Source organism: Piliocolobus tephrosceles, chromosome 2 (assembly GCF_002776525.5).
Source record: "Piliocolobus tephrosceles isolate RC106 chromosome 2, ASM277652v3, whole genome shotgun sequence".
NCBI lineage: Eukaryota > Metazoa > Chordata > Mammalia > Primates > Cercopithecidae > Piliocolobus > Piliocolobus tephrosceles.
Window position 1 is genome coordinate 13272746 of NC_045435.1, and position 26385 is coordinate 13299130.

The 26385-nt window shown below is 39.9% G+C and overlaps 1 protein-coding gene across 8 annotated transcripts in view; it reads right to left on the reverse strand.

Annotated features, from left to right (window-relative positions):
* NSUN3 (NOP2/Sun RNA methyltransferase 3) overlaps positions 1 to 26385 on the reverse strand; it is a 115109-nt gene that overhangs the window by 83817 nt on the left and 4907 nt on the right. For 4 of the 8 annotated variants that reach the window (XM_026457185.2, XM_023216042.2, XM_023216036.2 and 1 more), the window contains exons 3-4: positions 17336 to 17932; positions 9483 to 9826 (exon numbers count right to left, since the gene is read on the reverse strand). In XM_026457185.2, coding sequence (XP_026312970.1) covers positions 9483 to 9826; positions 17336 to 17472 — 481 coding nt within the window. In that variant the 5' untranslated portion in view covers positions 17473 to 17932. Of the gene's footprint in view, positions 1 to 9482; positions 9827 to 9933; positions 12330 to 17335; positions 17933 to 26385 lie in introns of those variants that run through there. The other 4 variants (XM_023216039.2, XM_023216040.2, XM_023216041.2 and 1 more) reach the window with 3 other exon arrangements.

Here is a 26385-nt window from a genome sequence, read left to right on the forward strand (position 1 = left end):
AAATTATAGATTCCTAAAGATATGTTATACAACCAATATCTCAGACACGGTTCTCGCTCTAAAGAACTAACGCTTAAGAGTAAACACAGGTGGTAATTCAGGTGCAAGAAGATGAGACTCACATTGGGGCAGACGCAGGAACTGTCCTGGCTTAAAAGTCTCCTGTCCCACAGGAACCATCTTTTCTTTTAACAACTCCACAGGCTTTCAGTGTCTCCACAGGGACACGCCCAGTTATAAGAATCACTGTACTCAGAAGACCCAAAGCATGGCATCTCTACCAGGTCTCTAGGGGTTATTTATTCTTTCTCCCAGCCCACATGCAGTTCACCAATCAGGCTCATTTTTATCATAAGCCATCTCGCCTAGAAACATAGTGACAATCTCTGTCAGGTTACCACGGAAACAATACTAGAGAACTAACTGAACATTAAATTTTAACACAGAAGGGAAAAGAAATTGTAAAGCCTTTGCTCAAATACATACTTACATATACATATATATATTTACACACACATATATATATGTTAGGTGTTTTTTTTTTCTAATTGTCATTCCACTGTTAAAAAGTAAAAAAAAAAAAAAAAAAATTAATGACTTCTCATCATCCACTGAATAAAGTTCAAATGCAGAGTCCTTAAATCAAGGTCCATAATAGCCAGACCTCAGGACAATCTTTCCATTTTAATCTCCCACTATTTCCCCAGTATACCCTGTGCTCTACCAAACTTGATGGACTATTCCATTTCCCAAACATACTCTGTACTTCTCTTATTTATCTCATATGAGAGGTGTTTCTGTGTATGGCTTACCTTCTCTATTACCAGGGCTCCATATTTTTTTTTTTTTTTTCTTTTGAGATGCAGTCTCGCTCTGTTGCCCAAGCTGAAGTTCAGTGGTATGATCTCGGCTCTCTGCAACCTCCGACTCCCAGGTTTAAGCGATTCTCCTGCCTCAGCCTCCCAAGTAGCTGGGATTACAGGTGCACATCACCATGTCTGATTAATTTTTGTATTTTTAGTAGAGATGGGGTTTTGCCATGTCGGTCAGGCTGGTCTGGAACTCCTGACCTCAGGTGACCTACCCGCCTCGGCCTCCCAAAGTGCTGGGATTACAGGTGTGAGCCACTGTGCCCAGTCCAGGGCTTCATATTTCTATGTTTCTATAGGGCAGGAGCCCAGGAGGTGGCATCAATTTTGTTGAGAAGAAGAGTAGAAAATCATCTTAAAGCACATCTGTACAGCTAGTGTTCGTGTTTATTTTGGGTATCTTTTGGAGGACTTGCTAATGGGACTTAAATAGGTGTCTAAGAGCCCTTGTCTTAGCCTGAAATCACTGGAAAACAATTTAAGACAGAAGTTCATGGTATGGACAGGGTGCAATTCTAAGGAAGCAAAAGTGAGAGAAAAAAGGAAGTAAATCATGGAAGGAGCAGGATAGATACAGGAGGATTCGTAATCAAGCTGTCTAGAGCTTCGGTGAGTCTCTCAGGGCAACTCTACAGTTGGAAATTACAGAGGCTTGTTGCGAACTGGAGGTTAGCGGAGCAAGGAGGAAGAACAATCTGCTGGCTGCTTTTTGTCTCTTTCTCTCATTGGTTGAAGTCCACACCAAGAGCTGATAACTTCTACCTACTTTGGGGTTGTGTACCTGACCCCTTCAGGCAACTGCTTAAGAAACCAGGCAGTACCCAAGGCCAGGTATTGCAAGCACACAGATGAGGTGATCTCGGCTTGTCAGCTGGCACTCATTGGGAGGCTCTTAATTTGTGGCAGTGGTAGCATTAGCAGCAGACAACTGCATGAATGGCATGAGCCTTTGCTAGGGTTTCTCCAGTCTCTGGAAACAATTCAAGTGGCTCCAGCCACGAGGTGAGGGATGGGAGTAAAGATGAAGCCAACCATATCTGTAGTGATGCATAAGCTGGATCCACAAGATAACCCCCAAAGTCACTCCTGCCATTGTTCACCACTGCCTATCAAATACTAAGGGCCTCAGAGGAAAGAGGTCCTACTCATCTTTCATTCAATTTTCCTCTTTTTCTAGTTTAAATGTTTCATATTCTATTTCAGCTTTTTTAGTGGTAACCCAAAAGACTTTTAATATGCACATGTTAAGAAAATTCTAAGCTAAGTCAATTTTCACCAACTTTCCTAGAAGATACAAGAATCTTGTAACACTCTTGCTTTAGATGGTACTGTTATTGTATATCTCGGTTTTCTTTGCACTTACATTTTTTGATCCCACAACACATTATCATGGTCTTCTATAGCCAAGGATGGTTAGACTTTCCCCACATAATATCCCATCTTTGCTCTTCATTTTTTTCTAACTCCTATCTTCCATCTTGGATGACTTTCATTTTTCCTGAAGCACATCCTTCAGAATTGTTGGTGACAAACTCTTAATCTCTCTCTTTCTCTATTTCACTTTTGCTCTTCAGAGCATTATTGACTGGATATATTTCTGGATTGACAGTCATCTTTTACATTCCTTTGAATGCTGGTTTCTCTTATTACTCTCAAGTGTCAACCCTCTGTCCACTGTTCCTTTGAAACTAAGCTCTCCATTCTTTCTGGTTGCTATTAAGTTCTTCTCTTTATTTTCAGTGTTCTGCAACTTCGCTATAATGATTTCAGAGGGTATTTTCTCTCCTCCCCCAGCATCAAAGCTGAAGACAGGCAATATTCCTTGCAGTCATTTGGAGAGGACAATTTCTTCCTGGTTTACCTTATATGGAGGGTATAGCACTCCGAATCCCAGCTTGATGTAAATGAATCTTCTATTAGATGTCTCCTTGGGTAGGCTCTGGCTTTGTTTTATATTCCTTCACTCTCATGAAGCAATAAAAAACATGTTAAGTTTTTCACGTTAAGCAAATGTTCCCAAGTCAAAAGCCAGCTTCAGTACACAATTTACCTTCAAGGTTCCCACTCTCTCTTAGATTTTGGCCACTGAGTATTTAAAGATAATTTATGCATTAAAAAATGTGTCTAATATTATATCCTACATTTTTAGTTATTTTCTTAAGGGGGGTTGGTTAGAGCACCCAGTCTGTCACACCACAGAAAACAGAAGTCTTCATCATTTCTATATCCCTTACCTCTATACACATACCATCCAATGCCTTGCATTTAGTATGTGCACACTAAATGTAGATGACTTGATTGAAGCATGGTATTATAATAATGAATATTTAAATTATTACAACTGAAAAATCAGGGCAGCTTTTCACTAAATTGTATATAGTCTGAGTCAAGATTCTCAAGTCAGCATTTTAAAATAGTTTCCAGCAGAATTGTTGCTTAGATGTAGATTTTATTTGAAATGGTCTTAGGTTGGTTAAACTTTTTAAAAATAAGAAATATAAAGTGTCACAATACAAGTTTCACATATATACTAACACTACATTGGGGAAATTTTGTGCTTGTCAAAAACAAACCAAATCTTAATTTTTTTTTTATCTAAACAGGAAAAGGGGCAAATTTAACAAATTTCTGAGGATTTAGCATCTGTACATGGCAATCTTTGGTCCAAGGAAAGAAACTGAAATTGGTAGTTTCATTCATTCATTCATTTTAATAGACCTAACTTAAAAACAATAATCTTGCCTTCCTTCCAGTTTTTCCAATTATTCTTTGGAGCCATAAGCTATAATTTATGATCATTTTCTATGTTCCCCTTGTATTATAATTGGAATAATCATACTGTCCTATGTACTAAAAGTGCCAGTGGGTGGCAAATCCATATGGGTCTGCAGCAATTTCAGTTCTTGCCTCCTCAGAAGAAAGAATTAGACTGAGGGGCATAAGGCAGAAAAAGAGACGAAGCCAAGTTTAAGATCAGGAGTGGAAGTTTACTCAAGAGCTCTAGAGCAAGAAAGAAAGGACAGTTCACTTGGAAGAGACCCAAGTGAGTACTTTGGAGGTCAAGTACCCCATTGAACCTTAATCCTAGGACTTTATATGCTGGCCCACTTCCAGCGTCTTGCACCCCTCTTCCTTTATTCTCCTTAAGGGTGAGCTCCCCACATGCGCAGTGCCTTCCTTACACTTGGGAGGTGAGCACGCCCAGTGTGTTTAGAAACTCTGCATGCTCACCTGAGGCTTTCTTCCCTTTTCAGTGGAATGGCCCCGGAAGGTCACACTCTGCCATTTTGTCTCTTGATGCACACGCTTGAGCTCACTTGCCTAATTCCTGAGATTTTACTGGAAGCTGATGAGCAATTTCAAATGTTTTTATCTGTTTGGGAAATTGCCTCTCTCTGGTGCCTGCGGTGAATTATCACTTTAGTGTGACAACTGTGCAGCATCAGGAAATTGCCTCTCCCGGGCACCGGCTGCCAATGCTCATTTTTAGAGAGGCAGTGTGATAACTGCCAAATCATTGCCTGATGGTTGCCTGACATTCCTGGTAGGTGGGGGTTACCCTCTCCTGCCCTACTCATGCCTGATTACCTGTAAAAAAAAGTGCTGCAAAGGATAATGGTAAGTTTCTTTAAACTTACCTGGAAGCAATGTTACAAATTCACAAAAGAACAAAATGGTGATGATGAATTTGTTAAAATGTGGTTGACATTAGATTAAAATGCACTTGAGAGTACAACCACTTTGAGGTTCTGGTTTATTAAGGACTTGTTATGGACTAGGCCAGTGGTATCTGCTGCAGACACAAAGATAAATAAGAATCTGGGCCAGACTTGGTGGCTCGCGCCTGTAATCCCAGCACTTTGGGAGGCCAAGGCAGGTGGATCAGTTGAGGTCAGGAGTTCAAGACCAGCCTGGCCAACATGGTGAAACCCCATTTCTACTAAAAATACAAAAATTAGGTGTGGTGGCATGCACCTATAATCCCAGCTACTCAGGAGGCTGAGGCATGAGAATCGCTTGAACTGAGGAGGCAGAGATTGCAGTGAGCTGAGATCACAGCATTGCGCCCCAGCCTGGGCAACAGAACAAGACTCTATGTCAAAAAAAAAAAAAAAGGATCTGTCCCTGTGCTCCAGGAGACTCACAGAGGCTGCTACAGAAGTCAGTATTTGTATTACTGGGAGACCCTGGAATAGTCAATAGCACAAGTTTTTGAAAACCTGAGTTCAGATCCCAGCTCTGCCACTTACCTTAGGCAATTTGGTACTTCGCCTTGTCTCAGATAATTCTTTAAAATGGGAATAATAATACCCAACTCACAGAGTTGGAGAGTTAAATAATGGTCACCAGTGATAGTCACAGTTCCTCAGAGCTCTAGGACTTTAGGAAGACTTATATATGGGGGTATAACAAAAGATGTTGGGAGAAGGTGAGAGGAAGAAAAAATAAATAAAAAACAAGATGTTGGAAGCAGAGACTACTAAAAAAATGTTTGAAAAGCAGAGATTTAAGCAATGTGACTAACACAGTCCTTGGCACATACGAAGTGTTACAAAATGGTTATTATTTTCATTACCACAAAGAAGATGCATCTAATGCAGGGAGTTCAGAGAACGCATTAGAGGAAAGTTAAATCCTGAAGTATAATCTGAAGAATGAAAAGGAGCAGGGGAAGAGAAAGGAGAAACTGACACCTGTAGAAGGTGCAAAAAGGACTAAAGATGAAGAAGCAGGAAGGACAGCAAAAGCAATTAAACAAAGAAAGGAGTCTTTTCAGTCTTCTATACTAACCAGAGATCAAAAAGTTATCACTATTAGGTGTGGTGGCTCACGTCTATCATCTCAGCACTTTGGGAGGTCAAGGCAGGCCGACTGCTTGAGCCCAGGAGTTTGAGGCCAGCCTGGGCAACACAGTGAAACCCCATCTCCACAAAAAATACAAAAATTAGCCAGGCGTGGTGGCATGTGGCCTATAGTCCCACCTACTTGGGAGACTGAGGAGGGAGGATGGCTTGAACCTGGGAAGTCAAGGCTGCAGTGAGCCAAGATCGCACCACTGCACTCCCAGCCTGAGCAACACAGCAAGACCTTCTCTCAAAAAACCAAAAAAGTTATCACTGACATCAAAGAGATTTTCATGCCTAGAAGGACATAGACTTCAGCCAGAAAGTTGACTAAGACACTCCACCAAGCTGGGTCATCCTTAGTTAATATGCTGATGTTTTCCCATTTAGAATCCATATTGTTTGCTCTTTTTCTGCCAAGACCAGGACATTAAAAAGGCTATGCTGACAAAAACCATGGTCAGTCCATCAATGTGGCAACAGGTGAGAGCAGCTGGACCAACAGAAAGTAGATTCTTTTTTTTAAATCATCCTGAAACATAAGCTTTGTAATCATTCAAAGCCATGAGCCTCTTGGCCCAGAATAAAGGCCAGTACTGATCTAAAGAAATTTGGTGTACAAATGCACATTTAGTGTAGCCATCATTTTACATTTTGCTTATAAAAGCTTTGATTAGCATTGCTTCTACATTCCAAATTCAAGCACTGTAGCTAACCTAATTTGGGCTTTAAGCATCAGCATGAAGACATCTGTACTTCTTAGTAAATCATTATCATTAGTCCTACTTAGATGAAAAGCTACTTTACTTGGAACACTGCCTGTAGTTCATTGCCCTTGATATAAGAACAGAAAGATTCTTCTCAACTTCAAACTCCTGGAATATATCAGTTTGCCTTTGGATTCCTAATCAAATCAACTTTGCTACCATAAATGTGTAAAATATTTATAGCCTACTAATGAGGATAATTTAGGATTAAAATGCCCTCTCTTCAAAATGGTAACCACATTTGACATTTTCCTTTCATCCTTTATAATACTAAAATTCTATATCCAGAATTAATTAGTATAAGCCTTTTAACTTATACTTAGAAGAAAAAATAAGTGCTCCTTATAACATAAAACTCCACAAAACTTCAGCCTAAATTATAAAAATAATGAGTTAAACTTGTAAAATAATATTTTTGCGTGATTTCTTATTCTAAAATACAGCAAGCTTCAATAGCTGAGTTTTAACCAGAACTCTAAAACATTGGGCATATTTCCTCCTAAATATACAGTTAACTGATATATTTGTACCAAGGCCTAGTACAACTGGATTCACATTTCTCATAAAAAAATTTTAAATCTATTTCAACAGGGAATGCTCTCATAAAAAAGTATAAAAGCAGTCTTCAAACTGGAACATACATGCCTTGGGGATACATACCACTGTTCTAAGGGACAGGAAGGCTTGGACCGTTTCAAAAGAAGCCATTTTCAGATCATGAACTTCCTAAAGGAGGAGAACACCTCCAGTGGGGCATCTCCTTTCACACGGCCCTTCACCAACTTTACAAATGACAAGCAAGCTTCCCACACATCTAGAATCCTATTATGGCACAACGTGCCAGGGTGTAGAAATCTCCAGAACATCAAACAAAGGCAGTTCAACACATCAGTGTCTTGGCTGAGAAAGTGAAGTCAGCCAGGCACAGTGGCTCACGCCTGTAATCCCAACACTTAGGGAGGCCGAGGTAGGCAGATGACTTGAGGTCAGGAGTTTGAGACCAGCCTGGCCAACATGGTGAAACCCCATCTCTATTAAAAATATAAATATTAGCCAGGCATGGTGGCACATGCTTGTAATCCTAGCTACTCAGGAGGGTGAGGCAGGAGAATCGCTTGAACCTGGGAGGCAGAGGTCACAGAGAGCTGATTTCACACTACTGCACTCTAGCCTGGGAGACAGAGCGAGATTCCATCTCAAAAAAAAAAAAAAAAAAGGCCAACGCTGCCTTTTGTAATTGAGATGGTTTCATGTTGTTTGCTTTCGACAAAATCAAAAATGGACTTACATGGTGCTTACCTAATAGACTATTAAAATAATGCTTGATGAAAGATCTGTATGGGATCTAGGGCTATAAATCAGGAGTTTGAAGAATCAGTAAAACAACTGTAACACAATTCTCTTTGGGACAGGATCTCACTGTTTCCCAGGCTGATGGAGTGGTGCAATCTCAGCTCACTGTAATCTCCACGTCCCAGGCTCAAGCAATCCTCGTACCTCAGCTTCCTGAGTAGCTAGACATGCACCACCATGCCCAGCTAACTTTTTGAATTTTTTTGTAGAGACAGGGTTTTCCCATGTTGCCCAGGCTGGTCTAGCACTCCTGAGCTCAAGTGATCACCTGCCTTGGCTTCCCAAAGTGCTGGGATTACAGGCATGAGTCACCATGCCCAGTTCATCTTCTTATCTGTATGAACAGCACTGGCATCTATAAAGACAGAATCATCACACAAAAACCAGACAGAGTTGATGCTCAACTCTGCCTCATCTAGTAGTAAGTAATATTTATTCAGGGAAACATGTATTAGTTTTAAAAGAAAAATAACTAGTTTTTTTTTGTTTGTTTTGCTTTTTTGAGATGGAGTCTCTCGCTCTGTCGCCCAGGCTGGAGTGCAGTGGCGTGATCTCAGCTCACTACAACCTCCACCTCCCTGGTTCAAGCAATTCTCTGTCTCAGCCTCCTGAGTAGCTGGGATTCTGGGATTACTGGTGCCCAACACCATGCTTGGCTAATTTTTTTGTATTTTTTAGTAGAGATGGGGTTTCACCGTCTTGGTCAGGCTGGTCTTGAACTACTGACCTCGTAAATCCACCCACCTCAGCCTCCCAAAGTGCTGGGATTACAGGCGTGAGCCACCATGCCCGGCCAAAAACAATTAGTTTTAAACGAAAAATCATTAAGAAAAAAATTTATGTTAAATGTTGACTTGCTACTTTTAACAAACATTTATAAAACTGTATCGCTTTGGTTCTAATAATAATGGTAATGAAAAACTGACCTGAAAAGACTTGTTGGATTGTCTAATACTACACTCTCTTCTCACATGTGACTATGAACACTCGAAATGTGGCTAGTCTCAACTGAAATGTGATGTAACTGTAAAGTAACCAATTTTAAAGACCTGTAAAAAAATGAGAATGTAAAATATCTCATAATTTCTATTTTGATTACATATTGAAACAATATTTTGAATGTGTCAGGTTCAATACATTATTCAAATTAATTTCACCTGTTTCTTTCTACCTTTTATATGTAAGTACTTAAATATTTAAGGGTATATATGTACTTCACATTATATTTCTACCAGAAAGAATTGCCTTGGAACCTTATATTCTATTGACATCAAAAAATTATTTTAAATGTACATGTTTTTGTTGCAGAGAAGTATGACAAGGATATACATATAAGACTCTGAAGTATAAAGGTGAACAAAAAAAAAAACCTATCTGGCTTATGAGCATTCATATCATCTGACAGATCTGTATTTGCAAAATGTTGAAGTTTTGTTTCCAATCACCTGTTAGAATTAAGTTGCTGAAAAAAATGTTATTTATACTGACTTCCTCAGCAAAAATTTCCATTATTCTCCATACTGTCCTAGTTTTCAGGCTTTCCAAGTTTGCAAACTCAATCTTATGTTTCTCCTCATATATACTTTCAAACTTCTCTGTAACACACGGATATTAAAAAGTTGTCAAATACTGAACGGAAAGCACACTACCTGGACAAGCACACTGCAGCAGAGCTATTGATTTGCCTCCAGGAGCAGCACACAGATCCAGAACCTTCTCCCCATCCCTTAATTCCAGAGCCAATACTGGGAGAAGGGAAGCAGCATTTAGGAGATAATATTTTTTCAGGTTTCCAATTTGGTGTCTTTCTGAAGGGATTCGGCCCGGAGTTCTGCTAAGGTAGCACTTCATTGATTTAGGATAGTTGGGTAAAGATCCCTGAAAGAGTGTGTGATAACCCTTCAAATGTAAATCCTTTTCCAGTTCAAAAGGATAACTGAATCGGTTAAGCAGGACAGCATATTGCCAGCACCATGGAGATGTCAGTATCTCCCTAGAAATAGAATAAGAGAAAATAAGAGAATATTAATATTATACACACCAATACAATTTTATATCATGAATCAGGTGAATATGGTCCTAGTTTTATACTTCACTTACCTGTGATTTTGAGAGATAGGATCAGTATTCCTGACTCTTCCTTTTGCCTCATGAGGCTCTGATAGGACTGAATCCAGCATTGTTATAATCCTGTCTTTATTTTAAAAATTGGTATTTCGTTCATTGTGGCTTTTCAAAAACTAATTGTGATCACTGAAACATTATATTATTGAGGCAAGAGAATAGAGTCTGCAGACAGAGAACCTCAGGTCATTTCATGCTGAATTCCTAGAACTAAATTGAAAGGAAAACCCTAACTTTCCATGCCTAAGTAACAAAAGAACCAGGGGCTACTCCCTTTGCAAACCCTCACATTTTCTGCATGGCAAATGGGAAATTGAAAGTACCTCTAATTTGTTGCTTTTTGCAACCAATCACATGCCTGAATAGAAGTGCAACTTCATAACTTCACCTCAGTCTCTGGTTGCTGTCCACAACCAATCAGATATTTGCACAGGAGTGTGACCTTTGTAACCTCACTGCAGCCTCTGGCTGCTTTCCGCAACCAATCAGACTGATTGTGGGCCACTACATTACTTACATGAGGTGAGCACCACGTGGCCAATGGAAAACCTCTAGTGGGTATTCAGACCCAAGGCTATTCTGTATCTGTGGCCCTTGTGGCACTGCTGTGGCCATTCTCACACTGCGGAGTGTACTTTCCCTTTCAATACATCTCTTTGTTGCGGCATTCTTTCCTTGCTTGGCTGTGTGTTTTGTCCGATTCTTTGTTCAAAACTCCAAGAATCTGGACAACTTGCAGTCAAGACCCTCTACTGGTAACGTTACGATTACTGAGATTTTTGAGGTTTAAATTCTGCACCAGAGAGGGATGCCTCAGCTTACACTCAGCTTAGTCCCTCCCTGTAGAACATCCTGAAAAACAAAAAACAAAAAGGCGGCCTGCCTTTAAATACCTCTAAATCTGTCCAAATGAATCTTTGTCCATCACTCTGCAGAAGGAAGTGTTTTTCTTAGTGACAATATTTAATTTCTTAGAGACTATTAATATTAGAGGGAAAAGTACTACCATAAAAGGGTATTAGAGGGAACGAGTGTTTTCCTCTGATGAAGATAAAAGGTATGGGAAACTAACTACAGTGAACTCTATACTAATAGAGTTAATGAGGCGATGAGTGGCTCAGATGATAAAAAACCAAGGATGATTTAAAAACCACTTATGGATTGATGGTGCAGGCTTTCCCCCAGCAGCTTTACCTTGCTAAATTTGTATTCGTTCCAAGAGTTCCATCTCTTGACAATCACAAACTCATATCAACTGACAGATGATCCAGCAGGAAATATTTAATTTATTTACTAGCTGACCTTTCTAGTTGAGTTATTTGGGAGCCTCATTAACTATGGTCAATTAAATAAATTCCAGCTGCTTCACACCCTGGAGCTGCCTATGTGAGGAATGACTGGATTTAAATGTAACACCTGCGACTGGAAGCGTGCCACGTGAATTTCAATTTAGGGCTAATACGTGAAACTGCTTTCTCCTTTCACTGCCTCTTACTATGGATGGTGTGTCACGGGAGCCTGGCATATCTGTTTCAGCTGTTTTGGAGGCTGACAACCTCTTTCCCTAAGAAAGAGGTTCGCAAACTTCCGTGTGCATCAAGGGTCTGTAAAACTGACTGCAGGGACTTAGCCAGAGTTTCTGATTCAGTAGGTCTGAAAGACAGCCTGAAATTTGTATCTGTAGCAAGTGTTCAGGTGATGCTCATGCTGCTGATCCCCAGGACTACACTTTGGGGGAGACTGCTTTAAGACTGACCCCAAAGGGAAATCTGCAAATGCCACTATTGTAAGTCCTATGGCAGTTCATCCTAATCTTACCCTGCAAACAGGCTGAAAAATCTATCCAGTGTTGAGTCACGTGTAACAAAAAAATGATCAGGAACACAGTGATACAGACAGGAGTGGCTTGACTTGCATCATGTGCCTACCCCTTAGCTAAAAAGGAATAGCACACTTCCAATTAGTTAACATCAGACAGGACAAATCTTTATTCATTCTTTTTTTCTTCAGAATTTTCGAAGCTATCTTGAATGTCTATTCTTTCAGATGAACTTTGGAATAAAAGTTCAATTAAAAATAATTTATAAAATCTTTGTGTATGTAGACAAGTAGAGATATAGTAACCTTGCCTAGGATTATATGAAATGCTTTAAACTTGGAGATATTTCACATCTTTATTGCAGTCAATTTTTCCAATCCTGATCACATGTTTCTCCATTTATTCACATTTTCTTTCCTATCTCTTAGAGAGGTTATTAATCCTGCATATTTCCTTTTAAGCTTATTGTTTAAGAGGATTATTAATTTAGGAACAACATTAGCTTTTGTATATTATCCAATATGTTAAATCTTGAAGGATGAGAAGAAATTATCTGTAGGAAGAAATGAGAAAGCAAGTTTCAGGATAAAGCTAATACCACATGTACAAGCACACAGGTATGAGAAAGAACAGTGCATTTTAAAAAACAGTAGTCTGGTATGGATCATGGCAGAAGATTACCAAGTATAATGTGATAAGGTTTTAGAATTTTATCTTCTAAGTGATGAGAAGCCATTAAAAAATTTAAGGGGGAGAGAGCCCCAATCCGATTTAAAGACATGTACTGAGGATTGCTGACAAGATGGCCCATTAGGAACAACTCCGGTCTGCAGCTCCCAGCAAGATCAACGCAGAAGGTGGGTGATTTCTGCATTTCCAACTGAGGTACCTGGTTCATCTCACTGGGACTGGTTGGACAGTGGGTGCAACCCACAAAGGGTGAGCTGAAGCAGGGTGGAGCACCACCTCCCCAGGGAAGGGAAATGGGTTGGGGAATGTTCTCCCCTACCCAAGGGAAGCCGTGAGGGACTGAGCCTGAGGAACCATGCACTCTGGTCCAGACACCATGCTTTTCCCATGGTCTGTGCAACCTGCAGGCCAGGAGATTCCGTTCAGCGTCTACCCCACCAGGGCCCTGGGTTTCAAGCACAAAATCGGGCGGCTGTTTGGGCAGACACCGAACGAGCTGTAGGAGTTTTCTTTTCCATACCCCAGTGGCACCTGGAACGCCAGCGAGACAGAACCATTCACTCCCCTGGAAAGGGGTGCTGAAGCCAGGGAGCCAAGTGGTTTGGCTCGGTGGGTCCCGCCCTCATGGAGCCCAGCAAACTAAGATCCACTGGCTTGAAATTGTCACTGCCAGCACAGCAGCAGTCTGAGATCAACCTGGGATGCCGGAGCTTGGTAGAGGGAGGGGCGTCTGCCATTACTAAGGCTTGAGTAGGAGGTTTTACCCTCAGTGTCATCAAAGCCACTAGGAAGTTCAAACTGGGCAGAGCCCACTGCAGCTCACCAAGGCTGCGGTGGCCAGACTGCCAGATTGTTGCTTTCTGGGCCGGGCGTCTCTGAAAAGAAGGCAGCAACCTCAGTAAGGGACTGATAGATAAAATCCCCTCTCCCTGGAACAGAGCACATGCTGGGAGGGGCAGCTGTGGGTGCAGCTTCAGCGACTTAAAACATCCCCGCCTGACGGCTCTGAAGACTGCAGCGGATGTCCCAGCACAACGTTCAAGTTCTGCTAAGGGTCAGACGGCCTCCTCAGTGGGTTCCCTACCCCCGTGTATCCTGACTGGGAGACACCTCCCAGTAGGGGCTGACAGACACCTCACACAGGAGAGCTCGGGCTGACATCTGGCAAGTGCCCCTCTGGGACAAAACTTTCAGAGGACAGAACAGGCAACAATCTTTGCTGTTCTGCAGCCTCCACTGGGACACCCAGGCAAACAGGGTCTGGAGTGCACCTCCAGCAAACTCCAGCAGACCTGCAGCAGAGGGGCCCGACTGTTAGAAGGAAAATGAACAAACAGAAAGGAATAGCACGTCCACTCAAGACCCCAGCCGAAGGTCACCAACATCAAAGACCAAAGGTAGATAAATCCACAAAGATGAGGAGAAACCAGTGCAAAAAGGCTGAAAATTCCAAAAACCAGAATGCCTCTTCTCCTCCAAAGGATCACAACTCCTCACAGGCAGGGAAACAAAACTGGAGAATGAGTTTGACGAACTGACAGAAGTAGGCTTCAGAAGGTGGGTAATAACAAACTCCTCTGACCTAAAGGAGCATATTCTAACCCAATGCAAGGAAGCTAAGAACCTCGAGAAAAGGTTAGATGAATTGCTAAGTAGAATAACAAGTTTAGAGAAGAATATAAATGACCTGATGGAGCTGAAAAACACAGCACAACAACTCCGTGAAGCATACACAAGTATCAATAGCTGAATCGATCAAGCAGGAGAAAAGATATAAGAGACTGAAGATCAACTTAATGAAATAAAGCAAGGAGACAAGTTTAGAGAAAAAAGAATAAAAAGGAAGGAACAGAGCCTCCAAGAAATATGGGACTATGTGAAAAGACCAAATCTACATTTGATTGGTATATCTGAAAGTGACGGGGAGAATGGAACCAAGTTGGAAAACATCCTTCAGGATATTATCCAGGAGAACTTCCCCAACCTAGCAAGGCAGGCCAACATTCAAATTTAGGAAATAAAGAGAACACCACAAAGATGCTCCTTGAGAAGAGCAACCCCAAGACACATAATCATCAGATTCACCAAGGTTGAAATGAAGGAAAAAATGCTAAGGGCAGCCAGAGAGAAAGGTCAGGTTACCCACAAAGGGCAGCCATCAGGCTAAGAGCATCTCTCGGCAGAAACTACAAGCCAGAAGACAGTGGGGGTCAATGTTCAACATTCTTAAAGAATTTTCAACCCAGAATTTCATATCCAGCCAAACTAAGCTTCACAAGCGAAGGAGAAATAAAATCCTTTACAGGCAAGTAAATGCTGAGAGATTTTGTTACCACCAGGCCTGCCTTACAAGAGCTCCTGAAAGAAGCACTAAACATGGAGAGGAACAACCAGTATCAGCCACTGGAAAAACATGCCAAATTGTAAAGACCATCGACACTATGAAGAAACTGCATGAATTAACGGACAAAATAACCAGCTAGCATCATAGTGACAGGATCAAATTGACACATAACAATATTAACCTTAAACGCAAATAGGCTAAATGCACCAATTGAAAGACACAGACTGGCAAACTGGATAAAGAGTCAAGACCCATCAGTGTCCTATATTCAGGAGACCCATCTCATGTGCAAAGACACACATAGGCTCAAAATAAAGGGATGGAGGAATATTTACCAAGCAAATGGAAAGCAAAAATAAGCAGGAGTTCCAATCCTAATTTCTGATAAAACAGACTTTAAACCAACAAAGATCAAAAGAGACAAAGAAGGCCATTACATAATGGTAAAGGGATCAATGCAACAAGAAGAGCTAACTATCCTAAATATATACGCACCCAACACAGGCGCACCCAGATTCATAAAGCAAGTTCTTAGAGACCTACAAAGAGACTTAGATTCCCACACAATAATAGTGGGAGACTTTAACACCCCGCTGTCAATATTAGACAGATCAGTGAGACAGAAAATTAACAAGGATATTCAGGACTTGAACTCAGTTCTGGACCAAGCTGACCTAATAGACAGCTACAGAACTCTCTACCCTAAATCAACAGAATATAGATTCTTCTCAGCACCTCATCACACTTATTCTAAAACTGACCACATAGTAGGAAGTAAAACACTCCTCAGCAAATGCAAAAGAATGGAAATCGTAACAAACAGTCTCTCAGAACAGAGTGCAATCAAATTAGAACTCAGGATTAAGAAACTCATTCAAAACCGCTCAACTACATGGAAACTGAACAACCCGCTCCTGAATGACTACTGGGTAAATAACGAAATGAAGGCAGAAATAAAGATGTTCCTTGAAACTAATGAGAACAAAGACACAATGTACCAGAATCTCTGGGACACATTTAAAGTAGTGTGTACAAGGAGGTTTATAGCACTAAATGCCCACAAGAGAAAGCCGGAAAGATCTAAAATTGACAACCTAACATCAAAATTAAAAGAACCAGAGAAGCAAGAGCAAACAAATTCAAAAGCTAGCAGAAGGCAAGAAATAACTAAGATCAGAGCAGAGCTTAAGGTGATAGAGACCAGAAAATCCCTTCAAAAAAATCAGTGAATCCAGGAGCTGGTTTTTGAAAACAGCAACAAAATAGATAGACCGCTAGCCAGACTAATAAAGAAGAAAAGAGAGAAGAATTAAATAAACGTAATAAAAAATGATATAGGGGATATCACCACTGACCCCACAGAAATACAAACTACCATCAGAGAATACTATAAACACCTCTATACACATAAAATAGAAAATCTAGAAGAAATGGATAAATTCCTGGAGACATACACCTTCCCAAGTCAAAACCAGGAAGAAGTCGAATCCCTGAATAGACCAATAACAAGTTCTGACATTGAGGCAGTAATTAATAGCCTACCAACCAAAAAATGTCCAAGACCAGACGAATTCACAGCCAAATTCTACCAGATGTACAAAGAGGAGCTAGTACCATTCCTTCTGAAATTATTCCAAACAATAGAAAAAGAGGGAATCTTCCCTAACTCATTTTATGAGTATCATCTTGATACCAAAACCTGGCAGAGATGCAACAACAAAATGAAATTTCAGGCCAATATCCCTGATGAACATCAATGTGAAAATCCTCAATAAAATACTGGTAAACCAAATCCAGCAGCACATCAAAAAGCTTATCCACCACGAAGTCAGCTTCATACCTGGAATGCAAGACTGGTTCAACATACGCAAATCAATCCAGCCTGTAGCTTCCCTGACCCTCCCACAATGCTCGACTCCAGGATTCCCCTGGCTTGCCTGCTCTCCATGGCAGACAAGGAAGCAGCCTTTGATGATGCAGTGGAAGAACGAGTGATCCACAAGGAGTACAAAATATGGAAAAAGAACACCCCTTTTCTTTATGATTTGGTGATGACGCAGGCTTTGGAGTGGCCCAGCCTAACTGCCCAGTGGCTTCCAGGTGTAACCAGACCTGAAGGGAAAGATTTCAGCATTCATCAACTTGTCCTGGGGACGCTCACATTGGATGTACGAAACCATCTTGTGTGCAACTCCCTAATGATGCATCAGTGTGATGCTCAGTGTGATGCATCATACTATGACAGTGAGAAAGAGAATTTGGAGGTTTTCATTCAGTTAGTGGAAAAATTGAAATAGAAATCAAGATCAACCATGAAGGAGAAGTAAACAGGGCCCATTATATGCCCCAGAATCCTTATATCATCACAACAAAGACTCCTTCCAGTAATGTTCTTGTCTTCGACTATACAAAACATCCTTCTAAACCAGATCTTTCTGGAGAGTGCAACCCAGACTTGCATCTCCGTGGACATCAGAAGGAAGGCTATGGGCTTTCTTGGAACCCAAATCTCAGTGGGCACTTACTTGGTGCTTCTGATGATCACACCATCTGCCTGTAGGACATCAGTGCCATTCCAAAGGAGGGAAAAGTGGTGGATGTGAAGACCATCTTTACAGGGCATACAGCAGTAGTAGAAGATGTTTCCTGAAATCTGCTCCATGAGTCTCTGTGTCAGTTGCTGATGATCAGAAACTTATGATTTGGGATACTCGTTCAAACAATACTTCCAAACCAAGACACTCAGTTGATGCTCACACTGCTGAAGTGAACTGCCTTTCAATCCTTATACTGAGTTCATTCTTGCCACAGGATCAGCTGATAAGACTGTTGCCTTGTGGGATCTGAAAAATCTGAAACTTATGTTACATTCCTTTGAGTCACATAAGGATGAAATATTCCAGGTTCAGTGGTCACCTCACAATGAGGCTATTTTGGCTTCCAGTGGTACTGATCACAGAATGAATGTCTGGGATTTAAGTAAAATTGGAGAGGAACAACCCCCAGAAGATGGGCCACCAGCGTTGTTGTTTATTCATGGTGGTCACGCTGCCAAGATATCTGATTTCTCCTGGAATCCCAGTGAATCTTGGGTGATTTGTTCTGTATCAGAAGACAACATCCTGCAAGTGTGGCAAATGGCAGAGAACATTTAAAATGACGAAGACCCTGACGGAAATGTGGATCCAGAAGGACAAGAGTCCTAGATATGTCTTTACTTCTTGTGACTTTAGACTCCCTTTTTTTTCTTTTCAGACTGAGAGTGACTTAATGCTGGTTTTGAGACAGACTTTGTTCAGGTATCCCTCTATATAATAGGTACCACCAATAATGCTATTAGCCCAAACAGTGGGTTTTTTCTAAATATTAATGGGGGGGGCTTGGTTCAGCAAGGCCACAGACTTAATGTTGAAATTTTCTTCAGGAATTTTCTAGTAACAAACCCTGATCTAAACTAGCTACAGAAATGAAAATATTATGTGTGATTATTTCTCTCCTTATGCTATATTGCCAAATTTTTCAGACTCATTTAAGTAGAGACTAGAGTGAGTAAGAAACAGAGCCAAATGAGGTAGGTGTCTGAGCCACGAAGTATAAATACTGAAAGAGGTCACTTTTATTCAGGAAATAGGGGAGATTAAAGACATATAGATTCCTACCCGAAAATCTTGACACCTGCCTTTCCAGGATGCACATTTACATACGTAGACCAGTTTCTTCTTGGTTTCTTCAGTTAAGTCAAAACTACGTGTTCCTCTTTCCCCATATATTTTTGATCATTAGTGTATTTCTTGAGCTATTTTCATGTTGTTTCCTTTCTGTGAAATGGTGTATTTATTTGTTTGTTTTTAACTTGCGACCACAGTGTTGTAAAGATGTATGTTTTTACCTGACAGCTATACCACAGGCAGACTGTCAAGTTGAGAAGAGTGAATCAATACTTGTATTTGTTTTAAAAATTAAATTAATCCTTGAAAAAAAAACAAATGTAATCCATCACATAAACAGACCTAATGACAAAAACCACATGATTATCTCAATACATGCAGAAAAGGCCTTTGCAACACCCCTTCAGGCTAAAAACTCTCAATAAACTAGTATTGATGGAACATATCTCAAAATAATAAGAGCTATTTATGACAGACCCACGGCCAATATCATACTCAATGGGCAAAAAATGGAAGCATTCCCTCTGAAAACCAGCGTAAGACAAGAATGCCCTCTCTCACCACTCCTATTCAACATAGTACTGGAAGTTCTGGCCAGGGAAATCAGGCAAGAGAAAGAAATAAAGGGTATTCAAATAGGAAGACAGGAAGTCAAATTGTCCCTGTTTGCAGATGACATAATTGTATATTTAGAAAACCCCATCATCTCAGCCCAAAATCTCCTTAAGCTGATAAGCAACTTTAGCAAAGATTCAGGATACAAAATCAATGTGCAAAAATCACAAGCTTTCCTATATACCAATAACAGACAAACAGCCAAATCATGAGTGAGCTCCCATTCACAGTTGCTACTAAGAGAATAAAATATCTGGGAATATAACTTACAAAGGATGTGAAAGACCTCTTCAAATAGAACTACAAACCACTGCTCAAGGAAATAAGAGAGGACACAAACAAATGGAAAATAATTCCATGCTCATGGATAGGAAGAATCAATATTGTGAAAATGGCCATACTGCCCAAAGTAATTTATAGATTCAATGCCATCCCCATCAAGCTATCATTGACTTTCTTCACAGAATTGGAAAAAAATACTTTAAACTTCATATGGAACCAGAAAAGAAGCCACATAGCCAAGATAATCCTAAGGAAAAAGAACAAAGCTGAAGGCATCATGCTATCTGACTTCAAACTATTCTACAAGGCTACAGTAACCAAAACAGCATGATACTGGTACCAAAACAGATACATAGACCAATGGAACAGAAAAGAGGCCTCAGAAAGAACACCACACATCTACAACCATCTGATCTTTGACAAACGTGGCACAAACAAGCAATGGGGAAAAGATTCCTTGTTTAATAAATGGTGTTGGGAAAACTGGCTAGCCATATGCAGAAAACTGAAACTGAACCCCTTCCTTACACCTTATACAAAAATCAACTCAAGATGGATTAAAGGCTTAAACATAAGACCTAAAACCACAAAAATCCTAGAAGAAAACCTAGGAAATACCATTCAGGACACAGGCATGGGCAAAGACTTCATGTCTAAAACACCAAAAGCAATGGTAACAAAAGCCAAAATTGACCAGTAGGATCTAACTAAACTGAAGAGCTTCTGCACAGCAAAAGAAACTATCATCAGAGTGAACAGGCAATCTACAAAATGGGAGAAAATTTTTGCAATCTATCCATCTGACGAAGGGCTAATACCTAGAATCTACAAAGAACTTAAACAAATTTACAAGAAAAAAACAAACAATGTCATCGAAAAGTGAGCAAAGGATATGAAGAGACACTTCTCAAAAGAAGATTTTTATGCAGCCAACAAACATATGTAAAAATGCTCATCATCACTGATCATTAGAGAAATACAAAGCAAAACCACAGTGAGATACCATCTTACGCCAGTTAGAATCATGATCATTAAAAAGTCAGGAAACAACAGATGCTGTAGCGGATGTGGAGAAAGAGGAACGCTTTTGCACTGTTAGTGGGAGTGTAAATTAGTTCGACCATTGTGGAAGACAGTGTGGCAACTCTGCAAGGATCTAGAACTAGAAATACCATTTGACCCAGCAATCCCATTACTGGGTATATATCCAAAAGATTATAAATCCTTCTACTATAGGGACACATGCACATATATGTTTACTGCAGCACTATTCACAATAGCAAAGACTTGGAACCAACCCAAATGTCCATCAATGATAGACTGGATAAAGAAAATGTGGCACATATACACCATGAAATGCTATGCAGCCATATAAAAGGATGAGTTCATGTCCTTTGTAGGGACATGGATGAAGCTGGAAACCATCATTCTCAGCAAACTATCACAGGAACAGAAAACCAAACACCACATCTTCTCACTCATCAGTGGGAACTGAACAATGAGAACACATGGATACAGGGAGGGGAACATCACACACCACTGGGGCGTGTTGGGAGGTGAGAGGCTGGGGGAGGGATAACATTAGGAGAAATACCTAATGTAGGTGACGGGTTGATGGTTGCAGCAAACCACCATGGCATGGGTATACCTATGTAACAAAACTGCACATTCTGCACATGTACCTCAGAACTTAAAATATAATAATAATAAAGACATGTACTTATCGCAGACTGAAGCAGAACTCTTCAGAAATTATTCTATCTCATTCTTTAATGACTAGACAGAATAAGGCCTAAATAGAACAAGCGAAATTTTTGATCTTTCATGATCTACACCCAACCCTACTGAACTATATAGATTTCCTGTAACAAGTTTCTTTAACATTTACTTGTCTCCATATAAACTATGCCCCGCCCCCGAACCTCCCTGAATAACCTTTCCTCTCTCACTTATCCATTCTCAACTCCGGGAGTTTTCTCTCTCCAAGCAAGCCTTTCCACTTACCACCCAGTTCACATCCTCCACCATACTCTGCTATCATTATTAATAAATGTTACTGATTGGATGTGTACAATGTTCATTTTGCATGCTTATATCATAGAACCATCACAACAAGCTTGAGAGAGGCAGCTCTTACTCCTATTTTAGAGGTTCACTGAGGCTTTTAGAGATTTGGCAACTTACCTGAGGTCACATTGCTAGTAGGCAGAAGTATCTGATTCCAAATCAGACTGACTTTAAAGCCTAACAGGAGTGATTCCCAAAGTGTGAGACCCTGGTACTACAGCACAGAGCTACAAAAGGGGGCGGGAAAGAGAATTTTACCCCAGCCGTCACTTAGTGCAAGTGGCCCTGACCTCCCTGAAACCCTCTTGTCTCTAACAATGATACCAGCTAGATACATCCTGCCTATAGAAGCAGCTGCAACAGACCAACTCTTGAAGAGACTGCTAAGGCTGCTCAGGCTGGTGCTTCCTAGCCCTAAGAAAGCAAAGCTGTGTATTAATATGATTCTTGCAGTTCCCCTTGCACACACCTGCCACTGACCTCCATTCTCCTCCCCACAACACACACACACACACACACCCACTCCTGTGCCTGCACTGGGTGGGTTGCTACCCTGGGGCTGGAGGGAAGTGGCTTCCGAATCCAAAGCTTTGATGGATGGGCAAGTAGCTTAGCAGTCAGTAGAGGGAATGTATGTTAGATGACTCTACAAAACAGAGGCCAGGCGCCACACTCCAGGCCTTCTCCCAAGATTCACAGTTAATCTGAAGCTGCTCCATTTACTGGTCTTCCAGGTGAGAAGAAGTGCAAGTACCTCAACAGCCAGCAGAACTGGAGACACACAACGTCAGTGACCTGCAAATTTGCTAGTGCATCACTGATATCATTTTGAAAAAAAAACACATTTTAGGTTGACATTAAAATCTCACCATATGTTTAAAGGATGCAATTTCCAGCATACTGTAAAAATTGACATTTTAAAATACAAATTATACTGCTTTTAATATATGCCCAGTGGAATCTAAATATCAGAATGATTTTGATACCCATCATCACCCATTTAAAAATTCACAGACTGACTCATCTTTAACAGGTGGAAATGTTACACTGCTCGTTTTCCTCTTTTATTTACATTCTACTTCATATAACTTCATCTTAATGCATTTTCATGCTTGAAATCTTTTTATCACCCTCTCATACTTCTCTAGCCCCCACATATACACATGTGTATATACTAAATTTGTTTTTCCTGTGATCTTAAATCTCTAAGTGTTAAAATGGTAACTTCTGGATTCAGGGATCAATAATATTATTAATACAAAACCCATCAGAACAACTTATAAACATAAAAGTAAAAATTGGTAAGAAATGGATATATTAATGAAATAAGCTTTTGTTTCCATATATTCATAAACGAATATTACTTCTTACTACAATAAAATCAGTCAGGATTCAACATCATTTTTAAGCTTATTTTGTGTTTTTATAAGAGCTGAGAAAAACCTTCAGTTAAATAAGTGGATGAGAATTAAATATATTTTGTTATAGCAATGTTTCTTACTTTGAATTCTTTTGGAGTTATATTCCCAAATCACTTAGCGAGCTATCATCAAAAATGTCTTAAATGAATTGTTAGCTGACATCTCAATCAAGGCTCCTTTACTTTTGTTGAAAGCAAAACTTGGAAACCATCTGACTTGTCAGAGAATCTGTTAGTCATTTGCTTTCTCACACTGACACTCCAATCGTTTCGGGCACATGGAGGTTTTGAATACCTGGAGGAACGTGGCATAGAAGCCAGAATGGTGCAAGTGTGCCTTTTTTTGTGAAAAGGGTGAAGGAAAATTGGGGAAAGGCAGGTTGGGAAAGGAGAATATGTACCGCCTTACGTGCAGAGGGGCAGAGTAATTTTCTGAAAGAGAATACATGAAAGTTGAGGATCTGAAAACTGACTGCTGTCACTTGCCTGAGCCTACATACCCCCTTGGAAAGTCTTTCTATTTCTTACTCATTGTTGCTCTTCCCTCCAATATGCTAAGTCTGTTTTGTCTTCTTTTTTTTAGAGACGAGGTCTCATCTGTCACCCAGGCTGCAATACTGCTGTGCGATCATGGCTCACTGAAGCCTCGAGCTCCTGGACTCAAGGGATCCTCCTACCTCACTCTCCCAAGTAGTTGGGCCTACAGGCATGCACTACCAAAACCAGCTGATTTTTTATTTTTTCTAGAGATGAGGTCTTGCTATATTGCCCATGCTGGTCTTGAACTCCTGTCCTCAAGCAATCCTCCTGCCCTCAAGCAATTCTCCTGCCTTGGCCTCCCAAAGTGCTGGAATCACAGGTGTAAACCATCATATATTATCTTCTTATCAACGTTCATTCGTTCTCTAAAAATACACCGTCTGTCGACTGTATGCTAGGCACATCTATTTACTGATAATGATATAAAATTAGCTTATATTTAAATTCCTAAGAAACAAAAGAAAAATATTAAAACTGACCAAAAAAATAAATATTAAGTAAAACTGGACAGATGGTACACAGGAATAACTGAAGTTTGAGAAACAGTTAATAAAGCTAAACTAACATATCACACTGTGTGTCACCCTGCCTGCTTACCCATTTCCCTAATTCGTTTATATGGGAACCTTGACTTATTTTTCTCTGTCTCCTTGGCTAAGTGCTTGGGGCCTAAATCCCACAGTAAATTGATAAAATTAAGAGTTTTGATTCAAGGCTCTCTGAACGACTTACTATTTTAACAAAGTTAAAGCATTAAAAAATTAAAAGATAGTTAAGTTAAAATCTTGCAACACTGTATAATGTATCATTTGGATAATGATACTATTGGATAATTATACTATCAAATTATTATTTGATAGTGTAATTTTCATTCAACTTTTCTGTGACTTTATTCTTTTTTCCTACTATGCTACTCTCCACGCTACCTTCCTTCCTAGTGATGAAGATGAAAAATATCATTTAATCTAGAGATTGTTAAACGCAATTAATGTAACCCTGTAGATTACAGAACCTATTTAAATTTCCATAGCTAAAAAAGAGAAATCCCTTGATTTAGCGCTATTATTATCCACTAGAGGGTGCTCATTCAACTATTTTAAAAGTTGTTTGGAAATGAAAAATACATCAATTTATGGAAATGCACCAAAGTATGTTTCTGAGTCATTTTATTTTTATTCTTCAGAAATGCTAACGAGGAGCTGATGGGTTCCTATTCTATTCTGGCAAAGGCTCTTCCTTGTATCTCACAGAAGCACAATTTATGTCCAGATTTGGTATTCACTGCACCTCAGATAGGAAATCCTTTGCGTTTCTGGTGGAGCATCAACAGGCTAAAAATCCTGAACATAAGGAGTCCTTCATACTACGGGATCCGAGCATACATTTGGAAGGATGCAACTCCAGATCTTTCACAGCAGCACAGAAGGTATAGCAAAAGGTGTGGACTTTTAAATCACAGGACTGAATTTGCCATAACTACAAGATACTTATCAATTGTTCTAACCTCTGACTTTAAAGGGTCTAAAGGTTACTTCTTTACAGAGACTTGCACAGATTAAGGCTGAAAACGTGTGTAAAGCCAACATATAGGACAATATAGAAATCTAGATACTAGTTCATTTCTCTCTTCCCTAACCACCTGGGACTACTGCCCTCACAGATTATGGTAATATTATCTGATTGTGTGTGTGTGTATTTTTTTTCCTCTCTGTATGTGAACTCAGGGTCAGTGAGAAGAGTGTCCAAAAAAAAAAAAGATGTTGCAGACAGTTCAGACTTATACATTCTGTTTCTTTTGCTTTCTATAAAGTACATGTATAATTTCCAAAGTTAATAAAGATTTCTAATTAACTCATATTAATCACACATTTATTAAGTATCCATTAATTATCCAAGTAATCATACATGTATTTGAGGGCAGGATATATACAGTCCATTTTTGTATTCTCATTGCTTAGCACAATGCCTAGTACACAAACACTGCCAAAACAGGGAATAAGCAGAAGACTTGCCCAAGTCTTAAGGTATTGGTTCTTCAAAACCCTCCCTTGTCAGGAAAAAGATAAGCACGTTAGTAAATTATAACAATAAGACCTTGAAAGAATTACAATAGCTCTATCAACAAAATGCAATGGATACACGAAGGGCAAAACTAATTTATACAAAGGACATACAGAAGGCTTGATGAAGTGGTTAATCATGGTAACAAAAATAATGCTAATGCATATGAAGGCCTTACTATACGTCAAACAGCATTCCATTCACATTGTATATACATCAATTCATTTTCTCTTCCAAAATGATTATATGAAATAGATACTATTTTTTCCCATTTTACAGACGAGGACAGTGGAACACAGAGATATTAACTCACCTAGGTCATATGCTATAAGATGCAGAGGTGGGATCTGAACACACACTACTGTACAGAGGGAGAAGGGAAAAAGGCATTCCTAGCAGAACAGCATAGCCAGTCCCAAAAGCATGAAGGAGCTGCCCAGAAATATAAGATGTTTAGTCCAAACATAGTACTGCAGACTGCTGGGGAGCAAAGGAGGTTTGTACTCAAGGTGTGACACAATGGAATTTAGTAGCCCTGAGAAACAGCATGACAGAGTGGGTAAAACAAACTCTCACGGCTCTTCAAAGTGTGAGAGGTGTATACTTGGGCAAGTTAAAGTATGAGATATGTATACCTGGGCAAGTTACTTAACCTCTGTGTGCCTCAGCTTTCCTATCTATAAATGGAAATAGTAACTATTTCAGAGGGTTGTACATAGGATTGTTATTATTCACCAAGGGATTACAACATTGACTGGTACACATTGTTTTTCCTCCCTGTATGTGAACTCTGGGTCAGTGAGAAGAGTGTCCACAAAACAAAAAGATGTTGCAGACAGTTCAGACTTATACGTTCTGCTTCTTTTGCTTTCTGTAAAGTACATGTATAATTTCCAAAGTTAATCAAGATTTCTAATTAACT